We start from the raw sequence: 19666 nt of genomic DNA on the forward strand, positions 1-19666 counted from the left end.
CAGGCAGTGACGGTGTCAACCTCAGTAAACTGCGTAATGTACTCTGGAATTTGGAGCCACTTCACTGCCGCCAAGAATGCGAAGAGCAAATAAAAATTTTACTTGAAAAAAACTCCCACAAGATGTTTTTAAAAAGTAGATCAATTTTACGTGGAAAATTTAAGAAAAAATATATTCTCACATTAGTGTTTCTGCAACTGTTTCTAGACTGGCACAAATGCATGTGAATAACATTAATGTTATATAATGTTAATGCTATTTAGAGGCAATAAGAATGTCAGTCAATGCTCACCCTTTTTTACATTTCTTGAATATTTTCCCAATCTTGTCATGGGGAACATCGTATTTATCTGAGATCTAAAAGAACAAAGAAAAATAATTACAAAATGGTATTTTTGTGGCTTTCACAAACAATCAACATATATTAACACAGTGGTATAGTCATTCAACTTTCTGTTTTTCAAAAATATATACATGAGGGGCCAGCCCTATGGCTGAGTGGTTAGGTTTGCACGCTCTGCTTCGGCGGCCAGGGTTTCACTGGTTCAGATCCTGAGCACGCACACGACACCACTCATCAAGCCATGCTGAGGCGGCATCCCACATGCCACACTGGAAGGACCCACAACTAAAAATATACAACTATGTACCTGGGGGGCTTTGGGGAGAAAAAAGAAAATTAAAAATATCTTAAAAAAAAAAGTACACATGAGACCCAGTGCACATCCTGGGGAGGGGCTGTCACCTACCTTTGGAAGGAGCTGGAATCAGGAGCTTGTTACTTCCCCCTAGGTTATAGATGTCCATAAGTGTATTAGATGGTCATAGACGTTTTTTAAAAACTGTAACTGTGTAAGAGCAGTTGTAAGTTTTAGAAAAATGGAGGAGAAAGCACAGTTGCTCCCCCGTCACCCCCACAGTGCCCCTGCAGCTAACGTCTCGCGTTAGTGTGGCGCGTCTCTGTGATGAGCCACCACTCCTGCAACACGATGACGCGAAGTCCACAGCTGCCGTCAGGGCTCACTCTGTGGGCTGTCCATTCCATGGGTCCTGACAAACGCGCAGCGACATGAATCCACACAGTCACTGGTGTCTGATCAAGCGTGTGACGGCTCTGCTTCAGAGTCAGACACACCTACCCTGCAGGGCTTCTGACTCGCCCTCCACTAGTGGGCACCTCTCTGACCCTCAGCCTCCCCTCATCAGTCGGGTGAGACTCTCACCTCATAGACCACAGGACTGCTGTGAGGATTAAAGCGCGTCCCACATAAAGCAGGAGTCAATTTCAGATACAGAATTATGGGAAGGAAAGAAACATTTAAATATCCCCAAGTCCAGGAGAAACATCCAAGTCTCTGATCACCAACCGAGAGCCGGGCTCAGCTGGTCTACCCATAGCTCCAGAGAGCACAAAGGCTCCAGTTAAGGTGGCTGCAGCCACGGGGTGTGGCCCTGAGCTCAGCCCCCTGCCCCTCTGTATGATCAATGAGAGGCCCACACAGGCAGTGAAACCAGTACAGTGTCAACTTTGGATGTTTTCCCTTCAGGGCACGGAGCCCATCTGAGAGGCAGAGTGACTCTGAGGACAAGCAGCCGATTCAGGCTACACTGCATCTGTACTGGGAACCGTGGTCCAGACGACCCCACACCAGGGCCACCGCCTGCCCTCTATCTGAGCAAAGCTCGAGGCAGCACTGCGAATGGGGCCTCAGAAGACCAACCTTCAGATCACTCTCAATTTGACAAAAATATAGATTTTAAGCCAAATCCAAGCTTCCACTGTACAAACAAGTCCATCTCTTTTCTGTATCACTGGATAAAATACTTCGTCTATTCCGAAGTCCCAGCCCCAAGGGGTCTGAGACACGTGACGAATTCCCTATGAGCTGTGAACAAGTTAGATTTGGCACAGAAAGCCTCAATCTTTTTCACACTCTCTTCTCTCTCCATAATCAAGAGTTTGCATGATTCTTAAATGAGGAAGGGTTGTCAGAAGTCAAGGTAAGAAAGAGGAAGCCAGGAGAAGTCTCAGGAAGCAGAAAAATGACAGGAAGAGGTGCTAATGCTGGTGCTGGCTGTGCTGCAGGGGAGGGAATGTGTAAGAGAGGCCCGTGGACTTGGAGCTGCCTGGACAGTCTCAGCAAGGGCCCCCAGACCCCCGTCCCCTCCCCTGCGTTACTGTTCTTCACTGCATTTACCAGCTCCTGGCAAATTACGTATTAGTTTCTCTGCTTATTTTATTGTCTCTGTCTTCCCATCAGGAACCTGAACTCCACTGGGCACTGTGTCACTTACTCTTGTAACTCTAGTGCCCAGCTCCTGGCACAAAGCAGGCCCTTAACAAATAATTTGTTAAATGAATTCAACACATGCAGCTGTCGGGGGAGCCAGAAGAAACGTGTTTCTAGCCCAGCTATGCACATGCTTGGAGCTCAAAGATTCCTCTGACTTACAGGGGCCCAGGTTGATCAATATCAAGGTACAGCGCTGATTCCTTGAATTTTCCCCTGGGGCAAAGCCAAAAGGGGAACCAGTGCAGCACTCTCACGCCATCTCCCACTGATGCCCTTTCTGCTGCTTCGCCCTTGGCTGAGATCCTGCAGGAAAGATTTATGGTCATCACTGGTCACACCTCTAAATTTCCTGAAATATGCTTTCCGTAAGGTCTTGACACAAGTTCAGCCATTCCTCAGGATCAGGAGTTTCAAAGGCAGACTGAGGAGCCACTGCTTTCATGCATGAAGTTTTTAAGATTTTATTCGATTAAAAATAAGACTTTTTTTTTATAGATTGACACCTGAGCTAACATCTGTTGCCAATCTTCCTTTTTTTTTTTCTTCTCTCCAAACTCCCCCAGTACATAGTTGTATATTTTAGTTGTGGGTCCTTCTGGTTGTGCTGTGTGGGACGCCACATCAGCATGGCTTGATGAGTGGTGCCATGTCCGCGCCCAGGATCCAAACCTGCAAAACCCTGGGCCGCTGAAGCGGAGCGTGCAAACTGAACCACTTGGCCACAGAGCTGGCCCCCCTAAAAAGAATTTTTGTTAGCTTCTAAATGGCTTGTTAAATGGCAACCTCCCTTTAACCAAGCATATAAAAGTTAAACCATTTCATAGGTCAGCAAAAATTCACTCAATTCAGTGGACTAGGCATGCCTGAGTGACCACTACCTGCCAACCAGTGTGCCGGGTGGAGACAACCGGCTTGGAGACAGTGTACTTGGTTGCAAACAACCGAGGGCCACGCGAGGCAGGACCAACGCAGGCCGTGCCACAGGCACACATGGCGCTGGGACTTGGGAAAGGCCTCAGAGATTTTAGCACAAAGGCATCCGGATGGTCTGGTCAAGTTTGTTTCAACGGAATTCGATCTAAGTTTCTTCTCATTTTTTCAAAGAAGATCACAAAGCTCATGCTACTTACAGCTTCCATCAAGCCTTTCAGAGATGGAGTCCTGAGCATCAGGGCATCAAAGACTTCTTCCGACTCCTTCCGCACGTAGAGCAGCACTAATCCCCAACCAGCAATAAGGAGGAAAAGAGAAGCAAAGGGGCTAATTCATTCACATGAGCAAAGTGAGAACACAGATCCAGGGTACTGGGTGAAATAGAGAGAGACATCCACACCAAGAACAGCAAACGTGAACCAGCATAAAGTCCACGCTGAAGAACACAGCTTCGGCTTCTTTCAACTCTGCTCAGCCCAAGCTCGACCAGGAGCTGGTCTGACGGCAGAACACTCGAGCAGGTCAAACCAGACAAGTGTGTTTGAGCAATTTATGCTTTTGACAGATTCAGAACTCACTTCTAATTTAAACCTCCACCAGGAAATGCAACCAACGCACCTCGCTTGGGTTCTTCTATCCGGGCCAGCTTAGCAGGCGGTGGAATCGCAAAATCGTCTTCTGCCCCGTATGGCCCCCTCTTCAGGTTAGATCTGCAGGCGATTGAAAGCACAGTGTCTTCAACTCCAATCACTTGCAGAAACGGTTTTAGGGTACATCACGGAGTTTTAGTTTTAAAATGATCTTCACTGTTTATCTGGTCCAGCTTCCCTACTTTGTGGATGAAAATATGAAGCCCGAGCAAAGATACTGACTGAACCAGGACTCCTGTAATGTGACGCAAAGCTGGGACCACTCAGCTCACCTGCCAGACACCCTCCACTGCTCTTACACTACACCAAGCTGCCTGTAGGAAAAACTTGATGGAGGAGATAGGATTCGAGACATCTATGAAGGTGTAACAAAGGAGAGGGCGTGTCAAAAAGGGGGGTGGTCTGCGCAGGAAAATGCAAAGCCAGGATGCAGCAGGATCTTCCTTCCACAGGAAGACAAATCAAGAAGCGCAGGCTGGGCTTTACTGTGGAAGATCTTGATCATTTGGCTCCAAGGAATTTTAGGGGTTTTGTTTTTTTTGGTAAGGAAGATTGGCCCTGAGCTAACATCTGTTGCCAATCTTCTTCTTTTTGCTTAAGGAAGACTGCTGTTGAGCTAACTTCTGTGCCCATCTTCCTCTATTTTGTATGTGGGATGCTGCCACAGCACAGCTTGATGAGTGGTGCGAAGGTCCATGCCCGAGATCCAAACCTGTGAATCCAGGCCACCGAAGTGGAGCGTGTGAACTTAACCACTACACCACCAGGCTGGCTCCGCGTTTTAGGTTTTATGTTGCAGGTATTAGGAAACCTTTGAAAGCTTTTTGAGATGAGAATGCTGTAATCCTAGTGTGTGGTAGAGAGTGGAGGGGACTCCAGGACCACAAGCAGAAGAACCAGTCGCAGGACTCTGGGGACAATCATAGCATATGATTCTAAAGGGTTAACATGTATTTAAAATGTGCAATAGTGTCAGTGGAAATAAAAAGGAGGAAATGGACACAGGTGTGTGTGAAGAAAGACATGAAAAGATCAGAGTGACCAGCTGTCAAAGGCATAAGCTGTGGGGTGCTCCACGTTCAGTGCAGGTGAGCAAGAAGACAGTAAGGGAACTGAAAATGAACAGGGGGTGCTTGGTTTTGAGCAGAAAGAGCACTTCAAGAAGAGGGCGTGGCCTGAAAATGCTCAGTTGGCCTCAGCGTCTGGCACAGAGCAGCCTCGGAGGAAAGCACCTGCAGGACACGTCTGAGCACGAAGGGTCAGCAGCAGCTGAGGACCAGCCTTCAGGGAGAAGGCCCCACAGTCAGCATGGGAGGGAACAGGGAGCTACGATGGCCCAGAGTGTGCCCGACCCCTCACAGTGGTAGCGCCCTGAACAGGAGGGCTGCCAGTGTGGGCAGTCAGGGCCCACGTGAGGGAGCAGCAACACCTCAATGAGCACATGAGCACCCAGGGGCCTCATCCAGATTCCAAAACCCATTCTCCACCACAAGGAACCAGGGTTTCCTGGAGAAGAGGCTGATTCTAGAGCTGGAGAAGGGAAAACACAGTGCCTGGAACACACTGTACCTGAAGGCAAGGAAGTACTCAAGGAATTGGGAGGTGGGGGGGGGCACGTCAAAGGGATCCAGGAGCAAGCTTGAAGGACTCCACCGACCCCTCTGGGACGATGTGAACAAAGTAAATGATAGTAATCGATGACAACTTCTTGAACAAAATTGGGAACTATTAATAGAGTCCATAGCAACATAAATAAATAAATGAATAAGTTGAAAGTTTGATGAGGAATGAGATATTTATAAAGCTACAAAACACCTACTGCCAGCCCTGGTGGTCTAACAGTTAAGACTCAGCACTCTCATTGGGGCTGTTTCTCAGTTAGGGAAGCACACCACCAGTCTGTGGGTTGTCGTACTGGGGCGGCTGCACGTTGATGTGATGCTGAAAATTATGCCACGAGTATTTTAAATATGAGCAGGGTCCCCCATGGTGGACAGGTTTCAGCAGAACTTCCAGACTAAGACAGACTAGAAGGACCTGGCCACCTAATTCTGAAAAACTGGCCAGGAAAACCCTATGAATAGCAGCAGAGCATCGTCTGATACAGCATCAGAAGGGGAGAGGAGGGCGCAGAAAGAGCGGGCAGGGTTCTGCGCTGCTGTCCACAGGGGCGCTGGGAGGCAGAAGGAATCCACTCGACAGTACTAGCAACAACAAAGCACCTCCCCACGAAGCACGTGGCACAAAAGGAGAAAGAGTAACTGCGCAGTGGAGAGGCCTGGCAGACAGCAGCTGAACCAAGCGATCAGAGCGAACATCATTAGCAACGGGGTAAACTGACAGTGTGCCTGACAGGTTCCGTCTGTGACACTCCGCCAGGATGCACAACCTGAATCTGATCACAAGGAAACAGTGGACAGACCCAACTGAGAGACCTTCAACAAAACAACTGGTTCACAATCTCCAAGAGCGTCAGGTCAGAAAAGTCAGGGAGAGAGAGACTGTTCCAGACTGAAGGGATTAGACATGACAGCTAAACACACTTTGAGTCTGAACTGGATCCTTTTTTGCTACAAAGGACGTTATCGGAGCAACTGGCAAAACTTGAATGGGGTGTGAGGACCAGCTGGTACTAAGGTCTCAGCGTGAACACCCTGACTTTGTGACGCAGGAGGACGTCCTCGTTTGCAGGAAATACACACTAAAGTATTTAGGAAGGATGGGTCATTTGGGTCGGCAACCTACTCTCAAATGGCTCAGGAAAAAACGAGTTCTTTGTATCATGCTTGCAATTTTTCTGTAAGTTTGAGATTGTTTCAAAATAAAATGAATTTATTAAAACAAAACAAAAGAGAAATCTTACCCCTCACCCTCCAGTTCTTCTGAGGCAATGGGAAGGACCTAAGACCAAAAAAATAGATTGGTTTCCAACTATACGCTCAAAATATTTCAGACCATAACTGTTGTATTCCTAAAACAAAAATAATTTTGAATTTGACCAATCTAATACAAAATCCTCTACTCTTATTTTTCAATAACTAGATTCTTAGAACTATCTTGAACTCCTCTAATTCAGGGATTGGCAAAATACGGCTGGCGGGTCAAGCCTGGCCAGATGCCCGTTTATGCAGATGGAGTGTCTACTGGCACACAGCCACACTCATTCCCTGGTGTATTGTTTATGGCTGTTCGTCCCCACAGTGGCATAGCTGAGCAGTCACAACAGAGACCATACCACCCAGAAAGCCTAAATGTTTACTATTTTACCCTGGACAAAAAAGGTTTGCCGACTCCTGCTCACGCCAAAGCTGCTCGTTAGAACCTGAACGCACTGCAGTGGCTCCCTCCAAGAACTCTGAAAATCACTAGTCCGTAACTAACAAATCTGTCTACAAAGTGCGTGGCGGACCGCCTTTTTGATACTTATTTGAGCTCGGCATGGAAAGCACGCTCCACTCTATTCACGTTCCCACCTCTACTGAGCTTTTGCTCAAAGCAGGGCACGACTGTGTTAAATTTTGCATCAACTGTCAAGACATGGCTGCACATGTGCCAATGATGATTCAGTGACTGAAACCATGAAAACAGCCTGCAAATGTTCGTTATGCCATTAAGGCTACCTATCCTAGGTATTCCTCTGGCGATCCCCCCCAGCCAGACCCATAGAAGTTAAATTCACATAATCATGGTCTCAAACTCCAAATTATGTTATTATTCTAGCTTCTTTTTTTTCTGGTGAGGAGGTTTTGCTCTGAGCTAACTTCTGTTGCCAATCTTCCTCTTTTTTTTTCCCCTTGAGGAAGAATAGCCCTGAGTTAACACTTGTGTTAGTCTTCCTCTATTTTGCATGTGGGTCAGCGCCACACCGTGGCTTGACAAGTGGTCTGCGCCCGGGACCCAAACCCACAAACCCAGGCCATGGAAGTGGAGAGCACGGGACTTAACCACCACGGCAGGGGGCCAGCCCTCCAGCATCTTTAAATGAGCTAAGATATAAATAAATAAATACAAACAGAACTCGGCAGACAGGTTGGTTACTGCATTCCCAAATCAACAATGCTTAAACACTTTACCACAAGGACATCATATCACAGCGGCACGTGCCATGGAGCTGACCCTTAACACTGGACAAAGCTCCCTAAATTTTAGCTTCTGTCTACCAAGAACAATGCCGAAGACTTCCTTAGCGTCGAGCCTCACTGCCCTGCAGCCACCTTGGGGCCCTGGTTACCTACGTGAGCGCCCCGCTGAAGGCTGGCGAAGTGCACGTCGGGGATGAAGAGGACAGGCTGCGTGTCAAGATCAACAAAGGGCTTGAAAACCGTGATGTCCATCCGCTTGTGAGAGGGAAGCAGTGGCACTTTAACATCAGAAACTGAGAAAGAAAAAGGACACCACAGTCAACAACTTGGAGACACAGACTGGACACAGGCCACAGAGCGTTCTCCTCAAGTCTGAGAAGCTCACACTGCAGCACTCTGTCAGGTACCGGGCGCAGCACTGGACTAAGAGAAAATCAGCGCATGTTTGTGTTTACACTAAAATCAACCAAACACCTTCTCAAAATCAGAGGAGAAGGTATCTTTACACACACGCAGACACGCACACAGACGGAAGACTTGGAACAGAGGCAAAGCACGTTTAGTTTTTGTCTGAAAGGCTAAAACTTATAACTCTATCAACATAATTTACAAGTAATTTCACCTTAGGAATCCTCATTAAGCAATTTACGTGCTAACCACAACATACTCTTCAACTTCAGAACATACACCTTTACGTTATACTTTCAACTCCAGAACTTAACCAGAGAGGATAAGAGTAAGTAGGACTAATTTCTTTCTTATTTTTGGAGGAAGATTAGCCCTGAGCTAACATCCTCTGCCAATCCTCCTCTTTTTGTGGAGGAAGACTGGCCCTGAGCTAACATCCATGCTCATCTTCCTCTACTTTATATGTGGGATGCCTCCACAGTGTGGCTTGATAAGTAGTGCCATGTCCACACCTGGGATCTGAACCAGTGAACCCCGGGCCACTGAAGCAGAGTACGTGAACTTAACTGCTACATGACCGGGTGGGCCCGTGACTGTCTACTTTTTAGTTTCTTGAATCACTATTCCATCTTCACCCATCACCTGGCCCTGCAGTACTTGGTGAGAGCTTTCCTGGTTAGTCAGCTGTTCCCTGAAGTGACACTGGAGTTGGCGCTCTGACGCCAGCAGGAGAACCCTGATGAATGTGCTGCGGGCAAACGTCTCTGAGCCAGACAAATGTTCAGAGAGCAGACGCGCGCAGCCACGGACTGCGGATGACACTGTGACACAGAGCAGCACTTCTTTTCCTTCTAACTCAGAGATACAGGATTTTGTGAATATGAATACTGGTCACATTAAAAAAAAGAAAAAGAAAAAAGCTTTGCCAGTGAAATGTCCAACTGGCCATGGAACTGGACTGGAACCAGCATCCTGAACTAGAACTAACAGCCAAAAGAGCCTGAACTCTGGAACAGCTCAAGAATGCTTCCTGCAGCTCCCCAAGAAAAGTACTCAGTTTAGCTGCTCATCTGTTTCTGCGCCTGGGAAGGGAGGCAAAGCTCCCGGCTCACAATCGGGAAAGATAGCCACTGCTCTATCCTCTGCCTGGACATCAGGCCAGCACCCTGAAAGGGAAGATCAAGACGCTCGGGGAGACACTTCTACTTACAGGCGGTCAGCTGGGAGCTGGGGTCAGTGCACTTGCCTTTTCTTTTGCTTTGTTTTCGTTCTTCATCTCTGATTTTCCGCTCGGCTCCCTATAGGTCAAGAGAAGACAAGACAGGATTCTGTTTATCTGATCCTCTTTAAAACATTTAACTCTCATCCTGAATAGTGGGGGGGAAAAGCTCTCTGGAGAAGAACTCCATCACTTACTGTATTCACGGAGCTTGTTTATCATAGTAGTTTCCTTTAAAAAGTCTATTTTTGTAACTATTTTTAACCATATAAAATCACAGGAAAACTGTACTTATTAAAAAAACAAACAAACAGAGCAAAATTTCCCTCAGTAATGGATGTGGCCAGGTTAAATGAAAAGCTAGGAAAATCCACGAATGTACCCCACTGCCTTCAAAGACACGAGCGACTTTTCCTGTTGTCTAGTAATAAACTAATGAAGGAAAAACAGAGGATGGCCCTGCTTTGAGCGTACTTTCCTACACAGGCACTGCCGTCACCGGAGCCGTGACTCTGCCTGAGGACCGGGCACCAACTAAGTGACAGACACGACCGACTAGAACGCACAAAAGCAAACATTTAACAAGAAGTGTGCACAATCACTTAAAGGAGAGAGTGTTCGCAGTCCTATACAGAGGACACATACGCACAATGAATACCAACGCACACAGACTGGCGGAGCCTCGCAACTGAACCCACAAAAATACAGAATCATATGAGGAATAAACACAATCTGAAATTAAGAAATAAGTGTAAAAAAAACTAACAGTTAATCATCTTGGCATCTACTGGCATTTATTTCCGGATAGCACAGATTTCTTTACCAAGTTATCCAGTTAAGTATGAACTGGTAGCTTATTTTTCTGAGAATAAATTCCCTGATAGCAAAGAGGCAATAAAAATCATCCCACTGATCTTGGCACCATTATACAATAAAACCACCTTTAAAAAAACAAAATACAGGGGCTGGCCCCGTGGCCGAGTGGTTAAGTTCGTGCGCTCCGCTGCAGGCGGCCCAGTGTTTCGTTGGTTCGAATCCTGGGTGCGGACATGGCACTGCTCATCAGACCACGCTGAGGCAGCGTCCCACATGCCACAACTAGAAGAACCCACAACGAAGAATACACAACTATGTACCGGGGGGCTTTGGGGAGAAAAAGGAAAAAATAAAATCTTTAAAAAAAAAAAAAAAAAAAAAACAAAATACAAAACCACCTTCTGCCTCTTGCAGAAGATGTCAATATACTAACGTATCGGTAAACATATAACCTGCTTACAAAAACTGCTATGTAATATTGACACAAACATCACCTTCCTGACATAGAAAAAGAGGTCAACATCCCCAATCTCCCACCCATTACTGTATGGTGTTGGTCTGTCTCTCTCTCAGTCCCTTCTAACAGTCTAACAATAACTTCATTTTAATGATAAACTATACACCCCAATAGGTAGTTTTACAAAATAGGACATTTCCCTCCTTATTTATCAGTTACATCCACAAAGAATAAGGGACTTCTGCTTCCATCAAGAGGGATTAACACAGACCAGATTTACCCTCCACCCTGAAACTAAAAAAAAAAACAACAAAGCATGAAACGAGGATTTTTAAGGCCCTGGCTATCCAGGCAACAAGGAGTGGCGACCCCTGAGAGGTAGGAACCCAGCGAGGTGAGCCCCTTGGCACTGCCTGGTTCACGGGGCCTCCAGACTGCGTGTGGCACAGGAAGGGACGTCTAGGGGTTCCTCAAGCCAGGCTCCTGGGTTGAGAAGGCAGAGCTCAAAGTCCAGAGACTCCACGGCAGCAAAGGGGGAAGAGGTACAGGAGAAAGCCCCAGAGACCTTCAGAGCGTCCTTGCATGTTCAGAGTGCCGAGAGGTACGTGGTGTAAGGAAGTAACCCAACGTTGGGGCAAACCCTCAGAAAAGACGAGCGAACAGTGCCTGAAACCCACACAGGGAAAACAGTGCTGTTCCCACCAATCAGACCGGAAAAACTTAACTCACAGGGCAGTGGGCAGGACAGTGGGACAGCTTCGCCTCAGTGGAGAATAACCACCCTGGCACTGAGCACCACTCCAGACCCACCCATCAAATCGTCACCGTCAGACCCGAAGGGTCAACCTGTTCCTGAGTAACTTCACGAGATGGCAGGACAAAGCTTGAGAAGATGCACAGGATGGAAATATACCCAGCACCCAACAAGGTGCTCGCCACGTCTGGTATCCAATAAGATCGCCAGGCACGTAGAGAAGCAGAACAACACAGCTGAACGAGAGGCTATCAAACCACCGAAATCAAGCCAGCACTGACACAGCAGTCAGACTCGGTTATTCTAACTGTAGCACATACGTTCAAAAAGATAGCGGAAAAAACTGAACACGTTAAGCAGAGACACGAAAGATATAAAACAGATCCAAATTGATCTTCTAGAGACAAAAACTACACTGAGATGAAAAATACACTGGATGGGGTTAATAGCAGTTTAGACAAGGCAAAGGAAAAGGCTGGTGAACATTAGGACGTAACAATAGACACTATCCAAAAAGAAAGACAGAGAGAATAAGTAACCTAAAAAAATAAAAGAGCATCAGTGAGCTATGAGACAGCTTCAAGCAGCCATATATATGTGTAATTTGTGTCCCCAAAGGAGGAGGAAGGAGGAAACGTATTTGAAAAAATGGCTGGAGATTTTTCAAATATGATGAAAGCTATAAACCCACAGATCCAAAAAGCCCAATAAACTCTAAGAACAAGAAACATAAAGAGATACACCAGAAAGTTCAAAACCAGTAAAAAAAGAAAATCTTAGAAACAGAGGAAAAAAAGACACATTAAATACAGAAGAACAAAGATAATGACAGGAGATTTCTTGTTAGAAACAACATAAGCCAGAAGACCATAGAGCCACATCTTTAAAGCACAGAAGGAAAAAAACAGTCAACTACAAATTTTTATTTTTATTTTTTGGTGAGGAAGATTAGGCCCTGAGCTAACATCCATTGCCAATCTTCCTCTTTTTTTTGCTTGAGGAAGATTAGCCCTGAGTTAACATCTGTGCCAATCTTCCTCCACTTTTTGCAGGTGGGATGCCTCCATAGCATGGCTGATGAGTGGAGTAAGTCCGCACCCAGGATCCACACCGGTGAACCCATGCTGCCAAACCAGACTGAGCATAACTTTGGGGCTGGCATGTCAAATACAATTTTACACCTATTTCAAAAGTGAAGATGAAATAAAGACTTTCAGACATTCAAAAGTTGAAAGAATTCATCACCAGTAGACACACACTACAAGAAATGTTGAAGGTAGTCCTACGACGTTATGGAGAACCCTTTACATTCAGGATGCTGTGATTCTTTCTCTCAATCGACAACTAAAAAGACTGATATTGGGCAATCGCACCAGGCCATGGCCCAGGAGGTCAACCACAGCATCTGTTCCCAGCTACAGCTACAACGAGTATCTACTCTGACGAAGAAGAACATTATCTGTGGGAAGTAAGTGTCGCTGAAATTTTTCTCTATTAGGACGGACCAGAGATATACACAAGCTCATAGAAAGAGGAGCTGCCAAATCTCCGTTGGTTAGTGATCCAACATCTGTTCCCGTTTTCTCTGAAAAAGTGATAGATTGCTGCTGCTTCTGAAATAAACAACCATTCCATTCAACATAGTGAAGCAATTCAGAATAAAGTACTGATACAACTTCCTCTTAGGAGAGAAAAACAACAAATACCTCTGAAGGAACCAGAACATGTCTTATTTGTGGTTTCTCACTGCAAATGTAGACCAGATTCATAAAATGTGAGAGTTTTAGAGAGCCAGCAGAGGGAAATTAATCGACAGGCACCAAGTAAGAGGTGAGTCAAGTCTCAGAAAGGAGAGAATCAAGGAGGCAGGTGGATGTTCCACAGAGACGAGGCATCATGGGGCGAACCTGGAACAGAAGAAGTGATCAACCATAAGGGACAAGGGCAGTTACAACCAGAGGGACAAGAATCAGGAGTGGGCGTGAGGTCACACGAGGTTTCTAGTGGGTGAAGGACTCAGGACTTTAAAACTTAATTACACACCGCACATACATATTTTCTTCTCATGAAGGATTTTATATCAACCCGTAACAGCTCTGAGACTGTCCAACCCACTGTCCTGGCTACTTCGTCCTGTCCTTTGCCATTATACAATGCTCATTACCACTCCTATATGCCATGAGGGCTGAAAATGGGAGAGGAGACCAACACTTTCATCTCCATGTAGATCTCTACTCCAGCCAGTAGGGAAAGACAGGTTAAGGAATACTTCCAGTGGCCTTACAAAGAAAGCCATACCCCTGAAGGCTGAGGGTACGGGGGCATCCGACAGGCCACACAGCACCACAAGATGCAGACACCTAGTTTCTAACCACAGCTTTGTGTGATTTTCTTTGACCACTGTACAGAACTCACACCCAAGTAATGAAAAAACCGTGACTGACTGCTGCCTGTACACCTGATGTGCTGTCCAAGACCGTGGATAACATATTCCCCTCACATGGGATCGGAACGCACAGAGAGCAGGCAAGCGGTTACACCAGAAGAGGGACTCGTGTGTTGTCCCAAACCACACTCAATCTTGCAACTTTGAAGAAAAGGAATCCTGCTTCACAGAATACATTAGCACGCACTTGCCTAGAAAGAGAACTGGTTTCTAAACTTTGTACCACCGCTGATTAAGAAAATAACTGCACAATTCATGAAACCTTTCCTGTGTTTCATTTTCTAAACCAGCTACCAATACAGGAGCCTCGCTCGAAAGGCTTGGTATTAAAACCATATTTAAGAGCATGAATCGATACTACTACTTCTCTTCAAAATTTCTTGTACAGTTTTTACCATCTGATATGTAAATTCCAGTTCATGCTAACTCATGCTCACATCCTCCGATAGAGCAATATTCAAAGTGTGATCCACGGACCAGCATCACTCCACGAACTGTTATGGTCCAAGGAGATATCCATCAGGAACTGACGCAGCATTTGGAAAGCAATGAGATAGAAGAAATTTGTATCTGTTAAATCAAATAACAAAAAACTGGGGCTTGTAGTTTGTATTACCTTATGTTTCAGTTCCTTTTTCTAGCAATTCATTTGTGTTTTTATTCTATTTTATGGAAGTATAAGCTGACGACAGATTAGAAATAAAAAACACGGTCCCTCACCATCGATAATTTGAGACACTGCTCTAAGAGATGACAGCACTCAACACCGACGAAAGGCCTCGAAGCAGGAACTGCCCATCAGAGCCTTTCCACAGTGCTGTTTCCGACGCAGGGCCTCTCAGCTGGCCCTGAGCACACAGCACAGCGAGCCTCTACTCGGTTTACGACCTGAGGTTAGCAGACGTCTTGTGAAAAATAAACACCTTCATAGCATTCAAAAAAGGAACTTATTTATAAATTCTAAATAACGTCAAGCAAAATTATTAAATAGACACAGAATTTTTAAGAAACAGCAGATATGAAAAAAGTTTTTAAGTTGAACCAATAAAGCCATAATTTCTCCCTAGATTTTTAGAAAAAGAACATGACATCCCAATAGATTTTCTTTTGGTTCAAAAGAGGAAAGTGGTGTGAAGGAAAGAAATTTGACTCAGGGTCAGAAATCCCTGCCCCACACTAGATGTGCCTCGTCATTTTTAAATGCAGCATCTGTGAAAGCACTGTGGAGGGCAGACTAACAGCCCCGCAAAGATGTCCACGTCCCGACCCCCAGAACCTGTGGATACATCAGCTTACAGAGCAAAGGGGAATTCAGGCTGCTAATTGGTTGACTTTCAGACAAGGAGACGGTCCCAGATCATCTGTGTGAGCCCAGCACAATCACGCGTTCCTAAAAGCAGAGGAGCCGGTGGGAGAGCCGAGATGGACGCAGCATCGGGAGACTCCCAGCTTTGAAGATGAAAGGGGCCGCGGGCCAAGGAACGCGGGCGGCCTCGGGAAGGAGGAAAGGCACGGAAAGGGATTCTCGGCCAGGGCCTCCAGCAAGGCTGAGCCTTCCAACACCTGGATTTCAGCCCCGGGGACCCACATCAGACTTCTGACCTCCAAAACCATAAGGTAATAAGTGGGTGTTGCTTTGAGCCACTCGGTTTGTGGTAATTCGTTAACAGCAACAACTGAAAACTAACAGGGCTCGGCACGTTCTCAGGCACGCGGCAGGCGCTCGATAAACGTGACCTGCCGGCTGGTGAGGAACTCCCTGAACTCGGAAGGTCTCATGCTCATCCCCTGGGGCCCGACTGTGCTCTGCGTACCTAGTGCAGAAGTTAGGACACCAGGCCTCTGATGGCAGATACACTTCCAGGTTCCTAGTACCTTCTAAAAACCTTACTAACTGAGAGGTTTTTTAACAGCATGAAAAGGAAACTGGCAAAAAAACATGGTCCAATACTTTTGAGTGGACAAAGTCAGAGTCTTCTTCAATCGTAGTTCAACGGACCACTCGCTCATCTACGGCTACTGCCCAGTTCTCACGGACACCGCTGTCTCCAATCTTTAAGACACAGTGCGCCAATGGTGCCCTCTGAATCTAATCCAGCTGAGCCCCTGGCTCTGCACCTGCCGAAGGAGGTCATCTCTTCTCCAGGAAAAAAGTAGTCATACCAGAGAAAAGCAATGACGCCGAAATCCCCTGGGCCTTCACTTTCTCCTTGCCCGCCTGCTGCTGCAGAGCAGAACCTGGATCTCACCTCCCGCGTCAGCGAGCCGGCTCACGACTTACCCGAGGGCCTGCAGGGGGGTGAGCCAGTCGAAGGGCAGCCCTCTAAGAGTCGTCCACACGGAGTCCTCAGACACAAGGCTCAAGAGGAGCTCCAACACCTTGGCCGCCGCCCACAAACCCCAGGACGCTGAGGGGCCGCCCAGGACTGAGCGCAGCCCACTGGGCGTCCAAGGTGCACCAGCCTGACCAGCAGACACGCCCAACAGAAGGTATTTACTGACCCTTCTAATTCTTCAGTTAAAACGAGATTCTTTTTCCCCACTATATAATGTGTCTTTGCATGGCTAAAACAATAATCACTAATTTAAAATAAGCTATTCATATTACTGGCAATACATTCATATTGAACTCAAATATTAAAAGACCCTGGTCCTTTCCCGTGAGGAAGAACCTCTCTCGCACGCTTTACCCTAAGGTCCCCATCCAACCCGATGCCTCACCTTGTCACAGAAGACTTTTATCTGGCAGTAGGCCCGATGCACGGGCTTGTTGCTGCGGTTGTTGTAACTGTAGGTGTCAATCTGAATATTCAGAGGCAACCCCTTCACACCCTTCTGAGAAGAGAAATCTGTGCTGAGGCAGTTCACAGAGATGAAAACCTGCAAAGGGAAGAAAAGGTTCCATAAGCATCAGGCACTGACGATCAACCCCAGCACAGCCTGTAAAAACGCTGAAATCATGGAAATTACTCAGGCTCTAAATGAGAGCTCAGCTGCTCATTAAAAAAACCTTTTATTAAAAGAGATAATAAAGAGTTTACTTTAAAACTACCTTTGGTCACAGAAATGGCAGGCTTCAAAGTGAAAAAAGAGATGGTTGCTTTGAACCCTGTCGATTTTCCTTTCCAGAATACTTCTTCCATGTCATAAGGGGAAGAGTCCGCTGTCTGTCTTGATGTCGTTTTCAAATGTTACCAGTAGCACAGCTTCTCTCTGCAGCTGTTTCACAGCTTATCACACACTGTCTGATGTCTGCACCGCCTCTCAGGAAACCTGCAGTAGCCCACGTCCTGAGATTCGGGAACTGATGAAACCAGCGCGGCACATTATTAAAGCGGTGCTGGAGGTTCTCACTCAGAGAAACCCAGGCAAATCTCTGTGCAGCAGGTGAACATGCTCCAATGGCCCCTATTTTTGTCATTCTGGATTTTAACCTCTCCACACAGGGTCACAATGTTTTTGAGCTCCCTTTCAACAAGTTTTAGAATTTATTTCTGGTACGTGAGCACCACACAGTGGATATTACCGGAATTACAGCTTTTAAAACAAGTTGGCATATTTCAGCTTTTAAGCTGGACTCATTCCAGCTCGTGGGTCAACAACCCCCTGGCCCTAACAACCAAGAAGAGATCTACCACGGTTGTGTGGGTGCCACTGGCTGAACCAAGACCCAGAAAGGGGTAAGTTTAAGTCAGAAAAGGGAGGAAAGACTTATAAGAACATAAGATGAAGGAGAAGAAAGGGAGTGGGAAGAGAGGGTAAGGACAAAGAAACTTACAACCACAGTGACAAAGAACACTCTCTAGAAGGTATGCAAAATGCTGAAACGGGGTTTTTATTTCTGCTGTAGTCTACATGCTGTTTCTAAGTAGGAAAAGACCAAAACATCAAAATAAGCCTGATTCCGGAATGTGTCCAAATTAACAAATTTATAAGTCGTCTCTCCTCTCGTCCCCTCATTAGCCCTCCACCTACCATACCTAGAGCACACTTCAAACGTTCGCTCCTGCCTCACCTCTGTACCTGTCCTTCTTCCTCCTGCACCTCCATCGCTCCTCTCTGCTCTCTCAGTCTCTGCAGGGCCAGCTCGAGCCCCGCTTTCTCAGACTGTCCCACTTACCGGCCTCGTGTGGTGGAGCCCACGGCAGCGAGCGCCTACTGCTGCAGGACGTGTGCCGGGCGCTGACTTTACTCACAGGACGGCTCATCATCACCTCAACCCTGAGACGGTATCATCCTTCCTTTACAGGGGAGGCCCGGAGAGACGGTCTAAACTGTCCCCAAGGCAGAAAGCACAGGACTGGGACTCAGATCCAGGGCTACCCCTCCGCACCCGCTACCTCTGTCCCAAATCAACTTTCTATCCTGGACGAGTCACCGGCTTTTCTTCACCACCTGGAATGGCCTACCATTTTTCTGTTAGTTTATTCCCCTGACGGGACTGTAAGGACGTGTAGGTCGGGTCCGTATTCCCCACTTGGCACAGTGCCTGATCTAGGCTTGCCTTATCTTGGCTCCTATGATTCTTCTTTCCATTTAACCCATTTTCAGTAAATAAGCAAATTGCTTTAATTTTTTCAATACTTAGATATACAGGCCAAAAGAGGCACATATGAATTTCAAATCCATTACAGAAACTTAGCACTTTGACTTTATACCTTTTTCTATATATTTAAAAAAAACTTCACCCATAATCCATAAATCTGAGTTAAGGAGACAGTCTGTGGAACAGATGAAAGACAGAAAGACAGTAGTCCACGCAAACAACTGAGCACATAAAGTAAAGCAAACCATCGTATTCTTCACCTTACAACCGAATGGAAAATGTGAACTATTCTCTCTCACTCTGGGCCACGCGGCTCACCCTCCAACTCAAAACAGCTGCAGGGAAAGCACACTTTACCCTCAACAACCAGCAAGTCTCTGACTCAAAGTGATACTCCCTTTAAAGAGGATTTCCTGGTAATCCAACCTAAAACCTCACCCCCCACCGCTTCCCAGTGTCAAGTTTCTATTCAAAGCAGAAATCAGAGGAGCCAAACCCCAGGATCAGGATAAACCCAGAGCCTTCGGAGACACGACCTGCACTGTTACTCACAATTATCTGCAATTGCTTTCTTATATACAGTATTCTCCTATTTTTTTAAATCAATTCTTTCCAAACTAGGCAGATGCCTAAATGTATCAAAGAAAGTTTACGGCATTCCCAACTGAGTATTAAAACACCACCTTGTCTAGATAAACACACAAACACCCCAGCAGAAGCAGACAAGCTGCGCACTAGAAGCAGGCTGGGCCAGGGCCGGGTACGAGCACAGAGGGCACAAGACCCGCAAGAGAAAAGCGGGGCGGCGCTGACGCGGCCTGTTGCAGCAGCGTCCCTGGAAAGGACAAGCAGGACAGTCACGGGGACACACGGGCCCTGAAGGGGATCTGCTCACTGTGTTTAAGCTCAATCAAAGGCTGGCGAGGGGGCAAGAGGCCTTCTGTTCTGTTCCAGCAGGAGGTGACGTGGGCAGCGGGAAAGGCTCTGGTCTGTAGACCGACGCGCCTCAGGCTCACTCCTCAGTGCTGTGACCCTGGGCGAGGGTCACTGTCACCTGCAGG

At 46.6% G+C, this 19666-nt stretch overlaps 1 protein-coding gene across 5 annotated transcripts in view; it reads right to left on the minus strand.

Annotated features, from left to right (window-relative positions):
- Nucleotides 1–19666, minus strand: part of GRHL1 (grainyhead like transcription factor 1) — a 50476-nt gene that overhangs the window by 2547 nt on the left and 28263 nt on the right. For 3 of the 5 annotated variants that reach the window (XM_023619551.2, XM_070235902.1, XM_070235904.1), the window contains exons 9-15: nt 16781–16939; nt 9614–9665; nt 8113–8252; nt 6741–6778; nt 3846–3937; nt 3425–3510; nt 293–357 (exon numbers count right to left, since the gene is read on the minus strand). In XM_023619551.2, coding sequence (XP_023475319.1) covers nt 293–357; nt 3425–3510; nt 3846–3937; nt 6741–6778; nt 8113–8252; nt 9614–9665; nt 16781–16939 — 632 coding nt within the window. Of the gene's footprint in view, nt 1–292; nt 358–3424; nt 3511–3845; nt 3938–6740; nt 6779–8112; nt 8253–9577; nt 9666–16780; nt 16940–19666 lie in introns of all 5 variants that reach the window. The other 2 variants (XM_023619550.2, XM_070235903.1) reach the window with 1 other exon arrangement.

Source organism: Equus caballus, chromosome 15 (genome assembly GCF_041296265.1).
Source record: "Equus caballus isolate H_3958 breed thoroughbred chromosome 15, TB-T2T, whole genome shotgun sequence".
NCBI lineage: Eukaryota > Metazoa > Chordata > Mammalia > Perissodactyla > Equidae > Equus > Equus caballus.